Raw genomic sequence first — 23,011 nt, 5'->3', positions numbered from 1 at the left:
AAACAGTCAGTCACTCACTGCCTATCCCTCCCTTTGCAAACTCGATGGAGAAGCTACGGTGGCCGACGTAGGATCGGAAGATGTCGTCGTCTGAGTCAGCAGAGAGTAGCAAGTCAAGCAATGAGGTTTCTTTATATTATATTATATTTTATATTAAATTATATTTACTTAATTATTCAGTAAAACCACATGTTATTGCGATTGTTATTTTTACTTGTTCATCATTGTGTTAGTCTTTTATTCACTGACTTTACCATAGCTTGTTTCCATGCTAGTTAGTATAAGATAAGAGCAATGGATAAGAGCATTAAAGCAGCTAGGTAGGGGAAATAGCTAACGTTACGATGTCCGAGGCGTCGTTCAGACAGCATGTTTTTCTTCACGTTTGCAGAGTCAGGGACAACCTGAGTATTCTGCTGCGTCTTTTTCTGCTTCTTCTCATTCAAGTTAGTGATGAAACGCGCTCTGTAGCGCCGTTTGTCCGCTGTAGGCTACGGTAGAAACATGACGTCACAATATGTCGACCTTCATAGAAGGGGGGTGCCCGCGGTTATGTAGATATAAATGGCTCATTGGTAATAAAAACATAACGGTTCATTAAGTAAGGTCTTTATACACCACTGAAAACATAGTTATGGATCTTATATTGCTTTTCTGTCAATAGATCCTCAGAAATATTACACATTGCACCTTTAATACATTAATAAATAAACATAGATATTACGTAATCTTAAATTAAATTAAGATACATAAAGTGACATAAATAGGCCTGAAATATGATTCTGTTCAATGACAATGTCATCGCATGAACTATCTGGCCTTTGACAGTATTCACCCCTCTTTATACAGCAGAAAAATAGTTAAGACTCTAAAATGTTAATATTGTATGAGCAGACCATATCTGTTTATGCATGCCATCTCTACTGACAATAAGTGAACCTCATGGGTGATATGTTGAAGATAACAAAATGAGCATAAACAAAAACCCATCCATCTGTCCACATATCTGAAACTAGCATTTGCATCTCAAGAGCCATATTTTTTATGCATTTTATTTAGAGCTGTCAATTGAACTTGTTGATTTAGAACAATAAATGAAATTATACAAAAAAATAATAGCATGTTTCACATTTAATCATGACTCGCATCACCAAACCAAGTGGTTAATTTAATTAATTAATCACCATATCATGTAGGCCTAATTAATTTGATCGACAACTCTCAATTTATGATTATTTTCACTCATTCGAACCGTTTATCGTGTATTGCAGTTTACACAATGTCTACAAGATTAGCTTTAGGTGTCAGTCAAAAACTTAGACTTTATTAAAGGGCTAACCAGAGTAAACAATCTCTCTCTCTCATTGAATTAACCATGCACACATTTGTAATGACACACTTTGAACGGGGAAGCCATCAATTTATCCCTTGTTAAACTAACAGAATTGAAAATACAACAACATCCACCACTACCCAAAATAGACCTTCTATACGTGTTGGACTTCAGTGTCATTTGTCTACAATATGTGGGGAACAAGTGAACCTGTTCATTATTCACTAAGCCTGTGATTTTGTATCCCTTTTATAATTGTACATAAAAGCCACAATGAACTTTTCCGTTGGAAGACAGGCAAACAGATTTCTGGCGAACAGATGCCCTTTTATTCAAGAAGCCAGGAGGCTCTCAGATACATTAAAGTGGACAGCAGGATGCCTCTTTAGAAGGGCTCTGTATTGAATTTGACCTGCAAAGGTAACAGACAACAGCACAAAAGTCATTTTAATTCCAGTCAGGCTTTTGTTATCCACCTGCTATACTTGTAGTGGGGACTGTCTCCTCACGCTGACATTAGCATGGGAGCGTATTGATCAGAATGCTGTGACAGTGTTTCAGATAGATTAAATCACCTGACCTTTTTTGTCACCTACAAACAATTCAACTTTCCCAAACAGACATTCCAACTCCTCTTATCTCACTGCTGGCCATGCTTTTCAAATTGATACATAGTGGCAGAAACACATGTATTATTTGTTAGCAATACCACTGTCATATCAAAAACCAGAATAAAAATCCCCTGTGATATAACACTACTGATCGCCTATGGCATATAGTTTGGTCGACGCTGCTTATTCTGGCCAAGAACTGCTCACTTAAACAGGAAGAGACTGTCTATAAGAGACATGACAAATAATTCTCATAATTTGCTTTGTTGCCAAGTCAATATTTCTCATTTGAATTTAGTTTAACTTTATGTACTAAAGCAACTAAAACTTAAACTGAAAAAAAAATTGATCAAATATTTTTAAAAATGGCAACGCTTTACAATAACAATTAGGGGTCATCAGCTGAAATGAACTAATGTTAACTATAATGAAACCTTATTGTAAATTGTTACCCAACCAAAAAAAAAAAAAACACGCCACAAAATCACTAAAACTTAATTAAAATGAAAATGGAAAATATAAAAATAAAAACTATTAATAAAAACTATAATAGTAGTTCAATGATACTAAAATAACACTTGAGAAGTGGGGAGGGGTTAAAAATATCTATAAAAGTATAAATTAACTATTCTTAAGTTTAATATTGTAAATATATTGTATGACAAATACAGAGATCAGGCTAAAAAAAAAAGCTACATATATTTTGTAATTATATATATACATACACACACTCACCTAAAGGATTATTAGGAACACCATACTAATACTGTGTTTGACCCCCTTTCACCTTCAGAACTGCCTTAATTCTACGTGGCATTGATTCAACAAGGTGCTGAAAGCATTCTTTAGAAATGTTGGCCCATATTGATAGGATAGCATCTTGCAGTTGATGGAGATTTGTGGGATGCACATCCAGGGCACGAAGCTCCCGTTCCACCACATCCCAAAGATGCTCTATTGGGTTGAGATCTGGTGACTGTGGGGGCCATTTTAATACAGTGAACTCATTGTCATGTTCAAGAAACCAATTTGAAATGATTCTAGCTTTGTGACATGGTGCATTATCCTGCTGGAAGTAGCCATCAGAGGATGAGTACATGATGGTCATAAAGGGATGGACATGGTCAGAAACAATGCTCAGGTAGGCCGTGGCATTTAAACGATGCCCAATTGGCACTAAGGGGCCTAAAGTGTGCCAAGAAAACATCCCCCACACCATTACACCACCACCACCAGCCTGCACAGTGGTAACAAGGCATGATGGATCCATGTTCTCATTCTGTTTACGCCAAATTCTGACTCTACCATCTGAATGTCTCAACAGAAATCGAGACTCATCAGACCAGGCAACATTTTTCCAGTCTTCAACTGTCCAATTTTGGGGAGCTCGTGCAAATTGTAGCCTCTTTTTTTACTATTTGTAGTGGAGATGAGTGGTACCCGGTGGGGTCTTCTGCTGTTGTAGCCCATCCGCCTCAAGGTTGTGCGTGTTGTGGCTTCACAAATGCTTTGCTGCATACCTCGGTTGTAACGAGTGGTTATTTCAGTCAAAGTTGCTCTTCTATCAGCTTGAATCAGTCGGCCCATTCTCCTCTGACCTCTAGCATCAACAAGGCATTTTCGCCCACAGAACTGCCGCATACTGGATGTTTTTCCCTTTTCACACCATTCTTTGTAAACCCTAGAAATGGTTGTGCGTGAAAATCCCAGTAACTGAGCAGATTGTGAAATACTCAGACCGGCCCGTCTGGCACCAACAACCATGCCACGCTCAAAATTGCTTAAATCACCTTTCTTTCCCATTCTGACATTCAGTTTGGAGTTCAGGAGATTGTCTTGACCAGGACCACACCCCTAAATGCATTGAAGCAACTACCATGTGATTGGTTGATTAGATAATTGCATTAATGAGAAAGTGAACAGGTGTTCCTAATAATCCTTTAGGTGAGTGTATATATATATATATATATATATATATATATATATGTACACACACATACTCTGTGTCTGTTTACTTGCCTCAAACGAAACTCTGAATGTCTTTCAATGATTTGATGCTACTAACATGGCAAACTTTGGCAAATTAGACAAGAGATCATAATAGCAACTCACAAGCTTGTAAACATTAGTTGGTAAAGTGATAAAACCTTGTGCACCCCGAATCCTGAAAACATTGTTGTAATCTGAATGAAGCTTGTGATTGTGCCAACGGTCAGTGAATGGACTGTAGTGTTCCATAAATGACCAAAGTGCCAGGTAATAACCAGAATGTTCCTGAAACATCCCTTCCTGCATGGGACCCTAGATTAGAATGACTCCTCTCGTCATAATTAAACAGGGCTTAAGGCATCCGATAGTGTCACAGGAGGAGACGGAAGTGTCTTTCATTTTTCTCACTGCTTTTGCGGCCAAAGAAAGGGCACCGGGCCCCTGAACATACGAGGGTCATTCCTGGCATGCCTGTCTCTCAGATGAACGATCCACATGGGAGGTCCAGGATGATGAAGCAGACATGTCGGATTGCTCACCATGGTAATGAGACAGTGGTTAAACCCCCTCCCGCCTTCAACTCCATCTCAACCAACAGCTCGATAAGTACATCAATGTTGTTGACACCCTACAGGAGAAAAAGCTGCTGAAATTTATGAGGCACCATCCGTATATGAACTTGAGCTGAGCGGAGCGCTCCCTGTGGACAGGACACGGAGATACGAACACAATGAGAGTGGGAGGAGAGGGGCCGTGAAGCTGATCGCATTGAGACTCCAACAGTCTTTACTCAGTAGTCTGTTGTCAGTGCTGATCGATTGCTTTGCACATTTGCCATAGTTCTGTATTAGAGGCCACGTTCACAATTCAGCAGAATACGGTTGTCAGTCTTGTTTTTGAGTGCTTAACACGGTTATGTTCACGGTTTATGACAGTGACGAGGACGACCGCATTCTAGTAAATTCATTAAATCATCAGGACTCACAACCGCATTTTTAGAAGCCTGTTTTCACTAGGAATAAAAAAGGTACTAGTGTTTTATCTCAAGATTCTGACTTTATTTCTTGCCATTCTTTTCTCAGAATTTTGAGTTAATATCTTGGAATTCGGACTGACTTTCTCAAAATTGCCAGTTTTGACCAATAATGACTTTATTTCTCACAATATCAAGTTAATGTCTCACAATTCTGAGGTAACATTTTGCAATGTTTTAAAAATTCAGACTTTTTTAACTTCTCGTAGTTCTAGAAATTCTTACATCTCGCCTTTTTTCTCTGAATTGCAACTTATATCTCACAATTCAGACTATTTTCTTGGAATTATGAGTTTTTATCTTTTTTTAAATGGTGGCTAATTTCATTAAGAATCTGCCTGTATCCCTAAACTGCATATTTTGATCAAGTTTAGTTGTCTACATTCATGAAATGAATATTTTGTTCACAAAATATTGTGAAATTTCATGTCCCAGACAGACCCTTTCATCCAGGAAGAAAACCCTCTTCACTATCACCCCCTTCACTATCACCCTTAATCGTTCAAAAAGTAGCTGTAAAATACAGTAAAAAAAATAATAATAATAACATAAATAAAAAACCTGCTTTGTGAATCAGTCACCTGTTTACTGTTTAAATGGTTATATCTTTCAGGTGATTGCGTATGTAGCACTATATGAAAATACTTAAAGGAGAACTCCAGTCAATTTTAACATTGAGCTCATTTTTTTGTACATTTGGAGTGCTGTCAATACAGAGAACAACGACAAAAATCGGTGTTGCCTACACCGTGTTATCCTCTTTTTAAAATCTGCACCCTGTTGACTTCAATGGGGCAAGTTTTAAACCTGCTTTTAGCCTCTTAACATCCTTGATGTGTCATTACAAGTGCACAGGTCATGTGAGTGATTCCTTCTGAGTGAACGCGGGTGAATCTGACTGCAGTAGATGTGAAAGATATTAATAAAAATGATGTTTATTCAGCCAGCGCACATACCTGTATTTACATCCTGTTTTCGGTCGAAGTCCACAGTAATCGATTGTCGAGTTCACGCGCGTGATCATAGGTACTAAACCTAGGCGCGTGAACTCGACAATCGATTACTGTGGAGTCGACCGAAAACAGGATGTAAATACAGGTATGTGCGCAGGCTGAATAAACATCATTTTTTATATATTTCTTTCACATCTACTGCAGTCAGATTCACCTGCGTTCACTCAGAAGGAATCACTCACATGACCTGTGCACTTGTAATGACACATCAAGGATGTTAAGAGGCTAAAAGCAGGTTTAAAACTTGCCCCATCGAAGTCAACAGGGTGCAAATTTTAAAACGAGGATAACACATTGTAGGCAACACCGATTTTTGTCGTTGTTCTCTGTATTGACAGCACTCCAAATGTACAAAAAAATTAGCTCAATGTTAAAATTGACCGGAGTTCTCCTTTAAGTAAATCAGATGTCAGTCATAGGCTACTGTATGTTTGTCACCAAACACTGTGTGAACGTAATTGCAGTATGCAGTGAACTCAGTTGTTTCAGTGACAACATTGATTTGCATATCAATGCAATGCAAGTTGTAGCCTATATTGCGTCATTAACATTAAACTCCTAAATCGTGACTCAGTTTGACGCATTTCTGAGGTCTTGTGGAAAACCTTATTGCATGACTTATTCAATTCATCCATTACTGTAGCACGAATGTCACTCACACTAATGTGTGTGTGTGCGTCTAGGTTTGAATAATAATTTGGAGGGGGCGTGTTAATTCGTTCTATATTAAACCAGGTTTGTTCACCTATGTAATTAAAAGCAGCTGAGTGCTGTTCCAGTGAGACTAAATGCCGAGGGGTAACGTTCCATTTAGACAAGTCAATATGAGCGGAGAGGTTCATTACTCATCGAGGGGTGGAAGTGAGGTCATAATCAAACACTGGCATCCTACAGGGGACTCGTAACCTCTCCTTGCTTCTCTCTTCGCTGCCACGTCACGTGATCATGAGCTTATGAGGTTTATAGCTTATTGTCTTCACTCTGTGCTATTAAAAAAAAGCTGTCTCTGTCCAATTAAGACGTCTCAAAAGACAATAAAATAGCCAATTCAAATAAACTCGAAAAATTAGTAGCCTATTGTTAATTGTTAAATACAAGCATGCATTTTTATTCGTGGCGCGGCCTGCTACTCTGAAAATCACTCAGGGGGACTTTAAACTGCCGTGCTTGCCTAACAACAAAATGTGCTTTTTGTTATAGGATGAGCTGCTTTTAATATTAAAATATGGGTATCACATCATGTCAAGTGGAAAATAACTATGATTATGTACCTTAATGAATGAGCTAATCAATCTCACACGGAATGTGCGTCTGCAGAGCTACACCAAAAATCATGGTAGGCTACTCTGTAAGGTGAGCTGTATCGACATTTTACCTAGTTTAAATCCATTCAGCAGAATTATGCAAATGTTCTCAAAATCAAAAAAGCATTGGCATGTCAAATTCTCAACCCTGCGTAAAGACAACAACGATATACAGTTGTAGGCTATATTTGAACAACAGCTTATGTAACCTACAGATAATCATCATCTTTTCTGCGTGTTGTCAAAACGAAAATAGCTCTTCTTTAGGCAGGTCTTCAGAAAGACAAGCCAGTGGGAATAATTAATATTGGGAATAAATCACAGAGGGAGACTGAGAGCATGCTGAAAATGTAGCTACTGAAACCTGGAAATGTTAATCAAGAATCTGCACTATTCACTAATCAAATAAAATCACATCTGAGATATTTATCATGTTCACTAAAAGGTTCATGCTGACTTTAATACTCTAATACTTATATTTAATATTAATATTATTATTCTGATAAAGTATTATATATATATATATATATATATATATATATATATATATATATATATATATATATTCAATCAAATTAGAAATTAGAATGCAAGAAAAGGAGCATTTTCATGAATGGTATCAGACTTTTGAACCCCAAGTATCTTGTATGAGCATCACTGTAACATTGTACAACCGGAGCACTTTTTAGAGCTTCGTAAAGCCATATACCAAACTAATCAATGTCACTCAATCATTTTCAATAGTTTTAGTTATTGTAATCATGCACACTGCCCTCAAGTGTGTGGAACAGAGAACACCCTTCTTCTCGCCACCCTCAGCGCTTCAATTATAATTGACAGGTGCATGCGGAGACTGAGACAATCAATTATCTTGCTGGCTCTGAACTTAATTGCAGTGTCTTAAGGGTGAAACGCTGAGGACATTGTACCAGAGAGGACACATTCAGTGCATAAAGGCAACTGCTTTCTCACTAAAAGTGCTTAGGGGAAACTTGACTTGGTCTACAAGTGAGCTCTGTGATTCATTTGAATGAGTACTACTGATGTATGCAAGAGCATGGTTAAAGGAACAGCTTTTTCTTGTTATTTTTTTTAACGATTTGCAACAAGTGTCATGATAATGAGCAATGCCTGAGGATGAGGACTGTCTGAGCTTAACAGGAGTTTTAGTTTTAATCACTTGCTCTGCTCTGTATCTGCATGGCTAACCTGATGAGGCCCAGTTAAACCCAGAGCATTGATGTCACTGGAGGACCTATGGGTATTCACAGTCTCCAGACAGACAACAAGCACTATCTGCCCTCTACTGGCCTGTCACTGTATAATCAACAACAGATTTGGTGCGTACTTGTTTATATATATTATCATGCTGAATGTTTCTTAATCAAAGAACAGAATAAATGAATTATGTGGGTTCTGCTGTTAATCTGGATGTTTACAGCATACAACTATTTCACTGTTGTTCATTGTGTCGACACAGTTGAACGCAAACTGTGTCGGAATGGTCGTATTTATGAAATAAGAACGCATGAACACCAGCCCATTGTCGTTTTTAGGCCTACTAGTGGAGAACTCGCAGTTTTTACTGAGAACGGATGAGCTGGGGTGACTCGAAATTACCCGAAACAAGTTAAACAAACATAGTAGGCTAGCTTATAATTAATCTTAATTCATAATAAAGCTATGTAACGTTAGATGATATCAATCTCATCTGTATAAATGATATGGTATGATTTATACAGATCAGATTAATATGATCTATGTATCGATAAAATGATGGTAGCCTTGTCGATGCAACGTGTAAAAAAAAAAAAAAAAAAAAAAAAACATATCAGGCTACTTTAATTATAAGATATAAGTTACGTTACTAGAAAACTTGTGTCAATGGACCTTTTTCAAGTAAGTAAAAAGTAAAGTAAAAAAGCATGTATAGCCTACATTTATAACACTATTGTTACCTTTGCAAATTACAAAAAAATAACGCTGCTGTTTCTAATACAGCTGATTTTGTTGTGTAGCCAACGTCCCAATGGGGATACTAGATTTGCACATTTTAGAGACATTATAATACTGAAAGACTTTCTTGACCGTTATTTTTTTCTATATTAGCCTAACTGAAGTGTATGCTCAGCTGTGGATGACTCAGCTGGAATACAGTTTTTGCTGTTTTCAGAGAGTTCAATTAAATGTCCGTGTTATGTTTTGGTTGCATTTATGCAAATGGTTGTGTAAAACGGAAATAATATTGTAACATCGATATCGCAGGACCCAGAATCTAAACAAATCGTAATTGTATCGCGCCATCATTTCAAATATCTTATCGCTGGCGAAGCCAAATCGTATCGTGATGAAACATCTGATTTAATCCCCTAGTTCCTATGTGCTACATAGGCAATCACCTGAAGATGTAACCATAGTAACAGTAAGCAGCCCATTTCTTAGCTCACGGTTTAGATCAGCAGCCTAGCCTACATTAAATACCGAAAGTTATGTTCTCTCATATCACATTATTACAGATTAGCCAACACAAATAATATTTGTACGAAATACTTGCGTTCTAGCGGCGACAAAAGACAACTTGCGCTGTACAAGACAAACCGAGACACACTTATTCCAAAATCACTCATAGAAAGTGCTTTTTAAGTTTTATCGCACTTAAAGGCGGTGTATAATTTACACACTGGGCGTGACAAGTAAAGAATCACGGCGGAAGCAAATTGGTATTGATCATAAAACTTTGTAAGTGTGAATGATGACTGTACAATTTAATTTGTATCCATTTTATGTAGCCTACTCTTGGTGAGGAATAACGATAACGCTTGTCAGGAAACACAACTCATTTTGCTGGTTTACGAGACAGGCTTGCACGACTTCAAAAGCAAAATAAATAAATAATAATTCCAATCATTATCTGTGGCAAAACATAATTACATCATTAATTATGTTCACCTTCTTTGCCATCCATTTAGAAATTCTAAAAAGCTCCCTGTCTTGAGAAAAAACTACAAAACTGTCTGTTTTCCTGACTGAAATTACATAAGAGGATTTTTTTCCAGATGCACTTGCCCATGTTAAAGGACAATCACAACAGAGATTTGGACAACACGACTGGACATCATTCATTTTAAACGAAACTGAGTGATTTCCGGTGTTTATTGGGATCCATTGTCATGTTGAGCAACAGAAAGCAGCTTAGTTTGTAAACCAGAGTAATTTGCGCACTGGAAAAACCAACTCAAGCTGGTAGCTCGTCCAAACTCGTTTAAGCTGTCCACCAGCACAACCAGCTTGAACCAGCTAATGACCAGCTTGGACCAGGTAATGGACAACTTGGCTGATCTGGTGGACCAGCTTGACCAGATCTCCACCAGCTAATGCCAATTTGGTCCACCAGAAGCACCAGCTTGGACCAGACAATGGCCAGCTTGACCAGGTCTCCACCAGCTAAGGCATACATCAGCTTTGTGAAATGGCATTGGCTCTCTTGTGTCTCATGACACATGACAGGCATGTCCAAAAGTCATCAGGATCTATACAATACTGACAAGAATAAGGGAAAAATGTAATTTAAAATATACACTACTGGAACAAAGGATGCTTTTTTTTTTTTTTTCACAGAATTGTGCCTGCTTTCGCTAATGTTACTGTGCTTACAAAGAAAAATGGTTCTTTTAAGATCTGTTCAATGAAAGGTTATTTGGGGAACCAAAATTGGTTTCTCTATGGCATCACTTCAAAAACTCAATTTTGGAACTATTATTTTTAAGAGTGCATGGCTTTTGGTTTCAAACAATACGCTTATGTAGTTTTGATTGACAAGCTACTAGAATTACCATTCTGGTTCATGAGAATTCCAGCACCTGTTCTCATTATACTCATCCAGTGCCTGTATTTTAAAAAGAAATGCCAAAAATGAAGCCAAATTGATCAGTACAGAGGTTTTGTCATTGCATCTTTATTTCCAGGTTTTGCATCACTTTCCATTTTGATGGTAATCCTTCTCTTTTTGCAGTCATCAAAATTTAGCTGGACCAGGAGAGCCTGAGCTCCATCCACTCTTCATCTCAGCAGGAGGGTCTCTGGGGCAAATGAATGAGTCCAGGGCTCTGGGAGGAGTGTCAGCTGGCTGGAGGAACTGAGAGAGGCCTTGAGCAAAAACTTCTCTTCATGTACTGCACAGACTTGGGCTTCCACGCAAAAGAAATTGTGGGGGAGAAAAGATTCAACAGCCAAAAGCATGCGAGAAACATGTAAAACACTAAAAAGAAAAATAAATACATCTTGGGATTTAAAAAAGGAAGAAAAAAATGTAATACATTAGTTTAAAAAAAAACCTTTCTCAACTTGTGTTTCTTACATATATATTTTAAACACACAGCTTTGTACAATTTGGTAAAGTTCTCCGTTCTCTAGCTAGGTCTGTAGGGTAAGGAGAGGACTGGGCTGCCCACGTTTGCTGAAATGAGGACATGTACTCGGGACAGGTAAGGTTGAGAGGAGACAGTCCGTCTTCCCTAATTGACGAGTGAAGCAAGAGGCCTTGTTAGAATATTCCCCTCATTTTTGGTTGGAGGTGTTCAGCAGTGAGGAAGACAGGCTTGTGCGGAGCATGTTACAGATAGAAACGATGCCTCCATCATCACAGGAGCCGGGAACTTCTGCCACTCTATTTCTTATCTGTGGGAGGAAGAAGTCAGAGAGGAATGATGGAATAATCCTGAAACAGAACGCAATGCCAATGAGCGTTTGATTTAAAACAAAAAAAAGTTTAGCGATCAATGTGTTGACAGTACCTCTGCTTTCGTCGGCATCTGCGGCTGACCCAACAGGCCTTTGACGAAGTAGATTATAATACTTTGTTTCCATCTCCTGAAAAACATTACAAAGATATTAGTCGAATTGTTACTAACTCAACCACACTTAAGTCCTCTCTGGGCTGGGTAACAAAGCTCAGCCTTTAGAAAAAAAAAAAAAAACGAATTTACTAAAATATTTTGTAACTTATTTGTAGCATTTGTTGTGTGTGTGTGTAAATATATTTATACAGTTGCAATTAAAATGATTCAAACCCCATTGCAAATCAGGTTCATTGGCAAAATGGACTTTCAGCTGTTTGCAATGACCAAAGCAAACAAAAGTAATTCAAATAGCTCAACACAAATGTTTAAATTGGTTTACTCAAAATGAAAATGCAATGTTTAATGACTTCTGCAGTCTCAAAATTATTCAACCCCCTGAATAGAATCCCACACAACAGCACAAATCTGCAAAACCGGTGTCGTCTCAAGCACACCTGATGCAATTAATCAAGGGCTTCATTAGTTGCACCAGGTGTGCTTGAGCTAGAACACATGACCTATCTGAACTGGCTAGGTTTGTTGAGTGTCACATTTCAATGCATGTTAGAAATATACCAAATAACAAGTCAAAAGAATCGTCCAAAAAGTTGAGAAGATTTCACCTCCCTTCACAAACAAGGAAACACGACTGTTAATTTAATTACTGTTAATTACTTTTAATAAATCAATAACAACAATAAATTGATTATCATTTATATCTACTAATAAATATCGTTTAACCATTCAATATGTATTGTTATTATGAGGGTTGGGAACCGAAAACCGGTTCTTATCCAGAACCGGTAGTGTTTTTTGAAAAATACCGGAACCGTGCCAAATTCCTAAGTTTCGGTTCCAAAAACGGTTCTGGGCCGATGTGTGTGCGAAGTGCTGGGAGCTTATCCTTTAAAAACGACGTCTCACACTCACCTCATGAATAATATTAAAATAGTAATGAAAGCACTCGTGCTACTCATCTACGTTTTGAGAGAGAGAGAGAGAGAGAGAGAGAGAGAGAGACAGACAATCTCGATTCAAACACCCACGCGATCTTATTCCTAAATGACAAAAACTTCACACTGGAACATTCAAATCTGTTTGCGCTGTCCCTGAGAGAGCAGTTGTCAATATGAAACAGCTTTACTTTCACAATCTTTTCAATAACACAGTATCGGTATTTCGGTGTTACAAATATTCAAATGATCACAGAAGTACTGAAATAAAAGTTTATAGTTCGAGAATAAACACTGATGTCTACCGTAGCAACCAAAACAGAGTAAATCACCTTTTGAAAGTCGCTTCAAATAACGAAAATTCGCTTCAGAATTTACTAAATGTATATAATGAGCGAGTACATCATGAATGCCTTTTTTCAAACCGTGTTTTTGTCTTATCCTGAATCACTACGGTAAGCCTGTAATAAGCATTTTTACTCTGACTACTTTACACCAGCACCGCTGCGGAGTAGCACAGTGCCTGAGTGACTCACCGTCATAGAAATAAACAGAGAAGTAGCTCCGGCTACAATGTTCTTCAGCAAGACGCATGCAGTTCTGTTTATTTAACTGCTAGAGCGCTGATTCATCCAGTAATGAAGTCAAGTCTTTATGAATCAATCATTCAAATCAAAATATTATGTTTCACCTGTCTGGATCTTACATGTGTGTTCAAGCATATTCTACCCCTTCTGAGAGGGTATTCTCCACTGCTGGAGATACAATAAGCTATAGGAGAGGTCCCAAATTATCCTAGAGAATGCAGAAATATTTATTTTCCTTCAGAAAAATGTATTATTTTTGCAAAAATTGCTAAATAATATGTTGAATTTGTTGACATTACCAGTCTGTTAAACTCATTTGACAAGTATAAGAAATAAACACAAAAAGGATTGTGCATTTTACCCTTACTACTATTTTTTAGAACCGGAACCGAAACCGGAATCGTTTGGCGGAACCGGAACCGGAAAATGTTTTACGATTCCCAACCCTAGTTATTATTAATATTACACAATATATATTATACTTTGTTCATCTATAACAGAATAAAACAATAATTTAAGATCAGTTATTAGACAAAAAAAAAATAAATAGATTCCAGAAACTAGCAAGTCGCAAGAAGAGGATCACAAAACTAGTCTGACTATAACAAACTTAAAGGGTAACTAAACCCCTGGTCAGAGCCTGACTCCACCCACTGGCAATATTTGAAAAATGCTGGAAAAGTAGGCAGAGCCCAGTGAAGAGGGGGCGTGCATCTGAGATGTATCTCTCTGCAGGTAAGGGCGTGGTTAGCTGGTACCCTCTGACGTCAGAGTGTACCACAACTTCCAATAGGAAAATTCAACTGCAGTAGCCACTGTTCAACCTGAAGAGGGCAGCACTCAGACGTTTTTACACCATATTTAGTAAAATTAAAATACTTTAAACACAAATGTCAAAAAAATTAATTGAATCAATGAACAGCACTAATAAAGCCCCATTCTTACAGATCATTAACTAAAAAAAGTTGGTTTAGGGTTTAGTTACCCTTTAATGACCTTGAAAAGTGTATTAAGATCAAGATCACAATGTCTTATATCGCAAAACAATAATGAGTATATTGTGAATATCTGATATATCATGAAGGATAAAATTCAGAGACGGTTGAGAGCAGACAGACCTTGAGGTGGTTGAGGTTGGCCTGCAGGCAGCGAAGATGTGAGAGGACCTGTCTGCTGAGGCGAGACGTGCTGCCCGAGGAGGGCGAGGAGAACTTGAGACTGATGCCCGAGTCAGCAGCACAGCTGTGGGCTAAACTCGGCTCCTTTCTCCCGACCTGAATATCATCATCTGTGCTGCTCTCGCCTGAGCCGCCGTACCCCTCCAGAACCAGGTAGGCTGCTGAAAAGCACAACTACAATTAGCCGGGTCACCTGGATGTCGGAGCAGGTGCACAACTACACCATTTTACACTCCAAGTCTAACCCTCCGGACAAGCCAGGATTTTTCCTGAAGACAGCAAAGTTCTTTGGTCGAACACTCACCGTAGTCTTCTGGGCACTCGTAGAATCCCGTGTCTCCAGAAGTGTAGTCCTGAGCTCGACTAGGGGAGCGAGCAGAGCTGTGCTCCACCGGCGTGCGTAGAGAGGTGGTCCTGAGGAGACGACTGCCAGCCGATCGGCCCAATCGCTCACCCTCATCCTGAGCCATCAGCTGAGTCACCAGCACCTGCTTCAGAGCCGCCACTGAAAAACATGACCACCTTAATAAATAATACACTACTACAAAACAACCTGAAATGAAGACGCCAACACAACATACAAGACAAGTGTGATATTGAGAGAAAAAATGAAAAAGTTTTTTGTTGAATCTGTGTTGCAACAAACTGTGAAAATAGGAATTACAATAAACACACTTATTAAAGGGATAGTTTACCCAAATTTATAATTTACCTCATGTCATTTCAAACCTGTATGACTGACTTTCTTCTGCAGAACACAAAGATTAGAATTTTGGTTTCCATTCACTTTCATTGTATTTCCTATTTAAGTCAATAGGAACCAAAATTGTTTGGTTATCAACATTTTGGAATGGACTACCCCTTTAACAAAAAAGGAAAGAAAGAAAAAAAGGAATAAACAGCAATATGCACCTATGGCTTTACTGGAAAATATTAGAGCATGTAATATGCCACACCGGGCTATCAGGGACTATGTGATGACAAAATAATTCAGTGTGTTTTTTGGTAACACTTTACAATAAGGTTTCATTTGTTAACATTAGTTAACTATATTAGTGAACATGACAACAATGAACAATACTTTAAAAGCATTTATTAATCTTAGATAATCTCAACATTTACTATTACATTTTTAAGATCAAAAGTTATATCTGTAAACATTAGTTAATGCACTGTGAACAACACTGACATTTTTATTAACTAACATTAACAAAAGTTAATATATGCTGTGAAAATGCATTGTTATTGCAATGCATCTCATTGTTAGTCCATGCTTCACTGAAACAAACTTTTCTAAGTTCACATATTTGTTGTTTTCAGCAGAAGTGATTCCCATTAGGAAGCACAAGAACGGAAGATCTTTTATTGTTAGATACTAAACTAATTAAAAAGACACTTGGAAAATAAATAAGCCTTTTCTGGAGTTGTTTTAATCAATAGAGGCTGAATTGTCATTTTCTTGAGTTGGCAGGCACACAGACAACAGCCTCTAAATGCTGAGGAGAAGCCAAAACAAATGGTCACAGTAGCCTTAACTCATGGTATCTGGCACTGGTAAGATGTTTGGCAGGCACAATTCACTATTATGTAAATTATTCCATATTTATAATCTCCAAAGATAAAACATGATAAGAAAGTGATATGTACGTAAGCTAATGCAGTTCAAACTGAGACTTACAGGTTTTAAGGGCCTCGTCTGCTTTAGATGAACAGGATGGAGAGTCTGCATCCCTGCCGTTCAAGAGTACGGAGTCCAGACACGAGCCATCCCTGCCAGCTCTCGGGACCTGGTCCTCTTCCCCAGGGTTGGCGTCCGGGACACAGTCCCGCAGGGCTGCCGAGGGCGAAAATTCACTGTCTTTCTCTGAGGACAGATGATGAAGGCTCGAGTTGAGTATGGTGGCAATCAACACTTTTACAATCAGAGAAGCGTTTGTACATGCACAGCTACCTGCGGACTGGATGCTTCCTGTGGAGATTCGTTCAGAGCCTTTGCTGAACTTGCTTAACTCAACACCGTCTCTGTCGCCACTAGAACACAGTTGAACGGTTATGTAAGCTCCATGCCTTTATCATTTATAGTTACTACTTTTTTCTTGATATACAAATTAAATTAAACCCTATGTACTAATTAAATCAATTGCTGGACATGTAATGTTATTGTACACATATATTGTACATATTTCTGATTTAGCATTGTATTAGCAACCAAAAATAAAGTTGCTCTTAATTTTCACTGATGACTGATTACTGCCGTGTTTGGACCTATTATGGACTGATACTATACAGTTTTAATTATATAATTCATTGTATAATAGACCTAAATGTTTTTCAAACATTTTCAATGAGGAGCAAGCTAATTTATCTAATCTTTTATTATCCTCACAGTGCGTCGGTTATGCGGTGATGCGCTTTGAAATTATGCCGGGGCAAAATAATTGAAATATTTGATAATGATAATAATAATAATGAATACAATAATTGGAAATGCCAAATCCTCTTGATATCGCAGATAGCTGATGCTTTTGACGGTATCTCTTGCTATCGTTGATTCACGATATCATCGCCTATCAGCACTAGTCCAATGGACACTTTACAAGGGAATGGCAGTAAAGCGACGCAACTCATGCCGTAGGTCAGTAAGTACAAACACTTTAGTAATGTTAACTAAGCAGAGATCAGTAGAATGTAGTGAGGGACTCACTCGTGCTGAGGCAAAGGAATGACGCTGTGGGGTTTGGCGTTCATAACTTCTGCCCTCTGAGCGATCTGCCCTTGCCACCTGATATAAAAGACAGAGAATAAACTCATCTCTATAAACGAGAAAGTTATGGCTTTCAGAAACATCAGAAGGAAAGAAGTGGCCACAACTTACATTATCTGCTCGGACACTGTTTGGGCCATCAGCTCATAGATTTGAGCTCCGTTTTTGGACATGGAGATCACAAAAAATGATCTGTTATCTGTTTGGGGAAATAAAGGAAACCTATAAGGATTAATTCTTCAAATATACATGTTTGACAAATGAGAATGCAGACGCTCACCTGTCGCCACCGAGCGCACCAGCACAGTGCTGAGCTTGATGATGGGACTGAATATATGTTTCGTGTCAGCCGTTCCTGCGAGGTTCTTACTGTGACACCTGAGAATAAGACGCTCGTCCTGCTTCTGCAGCAGCACCAGGATGTCTTCCAGGAGTAAAGTATACAGCTCTGACACAAAAACAGACACCAGTGTTATTATACAATCATCAGAAACCAGCTCTTGGGACATTTAAGAGCAGTGGCTTACCAATAGTTTTGTCTTTGTTAATCTTCCAGGACAGAGGACCCTCATGGACCATCTTTCGTTTAGTGAGATCCAGGTTCTGTGTGACAATAAATGACCTTGCATCCTTAAAATCCCAGTTGTTACTAGAAAGGACTTACTAGTTTTGTTACACCCATTTAGGGTTTGAACACCCCATTTAGATTTGCTTTAAAAATCTGATCCTTATGTTGACTGACTGATTGATTGATTACATTGACATTTTAAAACTGGATTCATATTTTCAGACAGGATAGTAAATGTCCACCGTATCTAGATTAGTGGAATGAAAATTAGAATGAAAACTGAAAATACAAAAATAAATGCTAATTCAAAGTATCATTAAACACTATAATAGTAGTAGTAAATTAAGTTGTTACAGTGATGATTTCAAACTATATATGAATGGGGTTTGGATTGAATTAGTAAAAATCTCAGAGTTTCAAGATTTTTTTTTTAATACTAAATGGATCAGACATGCCAAGAAAAATATTTATTTTTTCTGTCTGAATAAATGCTTTAACACAACTTGATTTCAGCTCCTCAAGTTGCATGACAACTAAAACAGGTGGAATAACCTACTATTCTCTCTTCCTCAAATACAGTTCTCCAGGAATGATCCTAGAATAATTTGTATGATTAGTACTTACCTTAAACTCAGAGATCATGGGGTTCTCGCTCTGCTTGAGGGAAGAGAGGTCCAGCCGTCTCTGATAGTCTTCCAGTCTCTGTGGGACATAAACAATATATATTTATTTATGCTGCAGAATCAATTAACATTGGCTGACCTTTTATGATGCTGATTTTAAACCAAAAAAACAAAACAAAAAACTTGAGAATTGCAATCTTTTAGAAACACACTGTAGACGTTGGAAAAGATTCGATTTTCCAAGCTGGGATTCTTTTTAATGAATTTCCTTATTAATAATCTCCAACAGCATACAGAAAGTTAGATCCCTGTTTCTACTCTAAGAGCAGTTTCAGGGCTGATGTAAGAGGACTCCGATGCGTTCAACCTATAGATGAATATTGACATTCATTAAGTTTTGGTTTTCCAGACCTTCCTCTGAGCGGACCTCAGGCTATAAAATCTGCCTTCCTTGGGCTGTCTGCTGAGAGAGAGGTAGCTCGATCGAACTGCTTACCTGTTTATTCTCAGACTCCTTCACAGACTGGTTGACGTGGCTGAGAATCTGTCGACAGCATTCGGCTGCTCGTCTCACTTTGACTTTCTCCTCTGACTCATCTGTCGGTAAGAAAGATACATAACGTACTTGCACACACATTTCAAGAAGAGACTAATCAATTCTTTAAGAACATCCTGGCCAGCCAAGTGCCCTCTATTTCCTCTAGTGCCCACTACTGAGACTATTGCCAAGCTCAGATGAATATAAGGAGAATCATCCCCTCCTTAATCGCTAGTTATACTTTACATGTATTGCCTGCCTCTGACAATGCCAAGAGCCACAATTTAACACGTCTGCCAAATAATGTGAGAGACAATTTGAAAGTGTATTTCCTCCTGGAATAATAATAGGGATTTAAGAGCTGGCATAGCTCAAATTTACTAATGTTTTGCGTCCAAAAAGCAGTTGTGTAGGGACCGCAAGGTGGTGATGGGGTCTGTGGGGTGATGGGATATATATATATATATATATATATATATATATATATATATATATATATATATATATATATATATATATATGTGTGTGTGTGTGTGTGTGCGCGTGTGTGCGTGTGTATATATATATGTATGTATGTGTGTATATATGTGTGTATGTATGTATGTGCGTGTATATATATATATATATATATATATATATATATATATATATATATGTGTATGTGCGTGTATATATGTGTATGTATGTATGTGTGTATATATGTGTGTATGTATGTATGTGCGTGTATATATATATACTTCAAGGCTTGCACCTTGGAACCTATTTCAAGACTTGCGTTCTCGAGCCACCAGGCACTGTTGTGCGAATGAGCGGGCCGGAGCGCGTTAAGGGTTTTCTGTAAGAACGGTGTCGTGTTAACGGCCCCTAAGTTAATAACTAATGATCTTTGCACAAAAGTGAATCAATCAAAACTAACTTTAGTTGGACAATAACTTTATTCTAGAGCTGCTGTAAAGCCAAAACAATCTCTGTTACTTTAATTTCCTATTATCACTGTAAAGCTGCTTTGAAGCAATCTATATTGTTAAAAGCGCTATATAAATGAAGGTGACTTGACTTGTGAAAAATTGTATGGAAAATACCGTAAAAAAATGTAATAAAAAAAAAAAATCTGCATTAGAGCTGCACGATTAATCATTAAAAGTTCACGATCTCCATTCAAACACCCACGCAATCTTATTCCTATATGAATAATCTTATAACGATTCGCCTGTGACTTTTATCCTTTGACAAAATCATACCGGAACATTCAGATCTGTGTTCGTGCTGCCACTGACCCAGAGAGAGCAGTTGTCATGTTTAGGTATGAAACAGCTTCACAAACTGTCTTTTCAACGACACACAGTATCATTATTTCTGTGTTACAAGTATTCAAATGATTACAAAAGAGATAAAAGTTTATAGTTCGGATATAAACACTGATAGTACTGTATGTCTATGGTATTGATCCGAATAGAGCAAATCACCTATTGAAAGTAACTTACGATTGTATCGATTTTTCTTTAAAAAAAAATGTATGTCATTGAATCATTCATTCAAAAACGATTCACTCAGTAATGAAACAAGTGAAGTACTGCATTTATGAAGCATTCATTCAAACCTTATTTTGTTTTGTTGTCTATTCAGAATCATGAAAAAAAAAGGTGATTCTCAATGTATCCATAATTGTGCAGCTCTAATCTGTATATAGTTTTAACAAAAATAAAATATGCTTCCTTACAGCAAATATGTGTTCATAATTCATATATTTTTAATAAAAAAAAAATAGAGCACACTTCAATGCTGCATTTTCAGCAGGCATCACTCCAGTCTTCAGTGTCACATGATCCTTCAGAAATCATTCTAATATGCTGCTTTCTGCATTTCTTACAATCATCGATGTTGATAATGGTTGTCTTGAGATGGTCAACTGCATTTAATGACTGAGGCGACTTCCTTAAAATTTGAAGGACTCACAGCTGAATTTTGAGTGGGTTTGGTTGATCCTGTCACATCACTGACATGAGGTGAAAGCATCAAGAATAATTTATTTCTGTGAATAACTGCTGTTAGGACTGACAACCGCTCACGGGTTATGGAAAATGAAGAAAACAAGAGTTTGAGAACGAGAGAAAACGCCTGTTAAGTGCACAGGAGGCATTCTTGTTAGTAAACATGAATGTCAATCTCAAACATAGCCATTGAGATGAGTGATATACTATCCAGGCTGATCAATCAAACAGTTGTTAATTTTGTTTTAAAATATTTTTTTCGATTAAGTATCGTGTAAAATAAGTGTAAATTTTACTTTCATTTATATCAAATAGACTATTGGAGACGGTGGTTAATGAAGGAAGAGGATACCTGTGTATTTGGCAATGTTGTCCATCAGTAAGGGGTACTTGGTGAACCTCTGCATCTCTGCAGGAATGATGTCCTTAAGCTGTAGTCGTCGACACAGGCGATTGCTTTCAGCCTCCTGCAAATGGTGCAGAGACAATCAAACAAGAAATTGAGGACAACAGTACATGCAAATCCACAACAAAATCCTCCCTAATCTTTTGCATATCTCCTTGTTATCAAGAGTCTCCAACATCATGAATAATACACTTCAGTGTGGATTTTACCCAAGTAATCCTCTGCAAGTCACAATACCAGTGATCTGTCAGCAAGGTATATAACTTGAATTACTGATTTTTATGTTGAGCACAAAAACATCTCAGAAATGTGTAAATATACCGTCTCCTCACTCACAAACATCTTCATGTCGTCCATCAGAGGCATAGTTTAATCAAAAATGAATATACTGTCATCATTTATTCAATCTGATGTTGTTCAAACCTGTATTAACTTACTTTCCTCTGTAGATGACAAGAGTCTCGCAAGGCAAAATATTCATGATGCTGTTTTTCTGTACCAGTGTTGTTATAGTTAACCAAGGCTATAAAACATAGTTTCCACTAAGGCTATTAAAATAGTTTTAATTAAAATAAAGCTGAAGTAGAGCAAATATATAAATATTAGATGAAACATTAAAATTTAAACAAAACTTAAGACCCTGATATACTTGAAGCGAAATTGATGTGGTGTAATTTCAAACAAAATCAAGGCAAAACGAAATTCGTTTGGAGTTCACTTTGGGAGCTCGAAACAGCTTTCTGGAAAAGTTTGCTTCGATTGTTAAACACCTTTGTACAACCATTGATCTGTGGCGATCACGTAGGTGTGCGCAGAACACACTGTTGAGCTGATTTATAGTAGAAATTAAAGTTGTACTTCTGATGAAACGAGACACTGACACTGTTTTTCATCTTTAATACGGTAAAGCTGCTTGATTTTAACCATTATATTGTATAAAGTGCTATGTATGTATGTATGTATGTGTGTGTATGTGTATATATATATAAATAAAAGTGACATGACTTCACTGGACTGCTGAATTGCACAGCATGTGCACATACAAACAGATCCACATTGCTATGATCAGACGCTTTTCTTATGCTTTATAAGAAAATGCTTGCTGTTTTCTCAGTTTTGATGTATGTATATTTTGTTACTGAGAAGAAAGCGCGCAGCACATATTTCCATATTTATCTAAACGCTGTTCTCAGCAGTGTGGGCGGCGTCAGATGTACAGTAACAGTATCGCTGGTCATGTATTTTGAACTTCGTTTTACCCCTAAAGAAGAACGAAAAAGAA

General features: G+C 37.6%; 1 protein-coding gene across 2 annotated transcripts in view; it reads right to left on the bottom strand.

Moving 5' to 3' along the window:
- Positions 1-11,218: 11,218 nt before the first annotated feature.
- The window catches only part of arhgef12a (Rho guanine nucleotide exchange factor (GEF) 12a), a 49,765-nt gene continuing 37,972 nt past the window's right edge, over positions 11,219-23,011 (bottom strand). Inside the window, exons 28-40 of one of the 2 annotated variants that reach the window (XM_084418693.1) lie at positions 21,676-21,790; positions 19,291-19,391; positions 18,796-18,873; positions 18,131-18,206; positions 17,884-18,051; positions 17,715-17,802; positions 17,544-17,621; positions 16,791-16,870; positions 16,518-16,703; positions 15,144-15,344; positions 14,780-15,000; positions 12,077-12,152; positions 11,219-11,960 (exon numbers count right to left, since the gene is read on the bottom strand). In XM_084418693.1, the coding sequence (XP_084274819.1) occupies positions 11,950-11,960; positions 12,077-12,152; positions 14,780-15,000; positions 15,144-15,344; positions 16,518-16,703; positions 16,791-16,870; positions 17,544-17,621; positions 17,715-17,802; positions 17,884-18,051; positions 18,131-18,206; positions 18,796-18,873; positions 19,291-19,391; positions 21,676-21,790 (1,479 nt within the window). In that variant the 3' untranslated portion in view covers positions 11,219-11,949. The remainder of the gene's footprint in view (positions 11,961-12,076; positions 12,153-14,779; positions 15,001-15,143; positions 15,345-16,517; positions 16,704-16,790; positions 16,871-17,543; positions 17,622-17,714; positions 17,803-17,883; positions 18,052-18,130; positions 18,207-18,795; positions 18,874-19,290; positions 19,392-21,675; positions 21,791-23,011) is intronic. The other variant, XM_084418694.1, reaches the window with a different exon arrangement.

This window comes from Rutilus rutilus (assembly GCF_951802725.1).
Source record: "Rutilus rutilus genome assembly, chromosome: 9".
NCBI classification, from domain to species: Eukaryota; Metazoa; Chordata; class Actinopteri; order Cypriniformes; family Leuciscidae; genus Rutilus; species Rutilus rutilus.
This window is presented reverse-complemented; position numbering and strand designations above follow the sequence as displayed.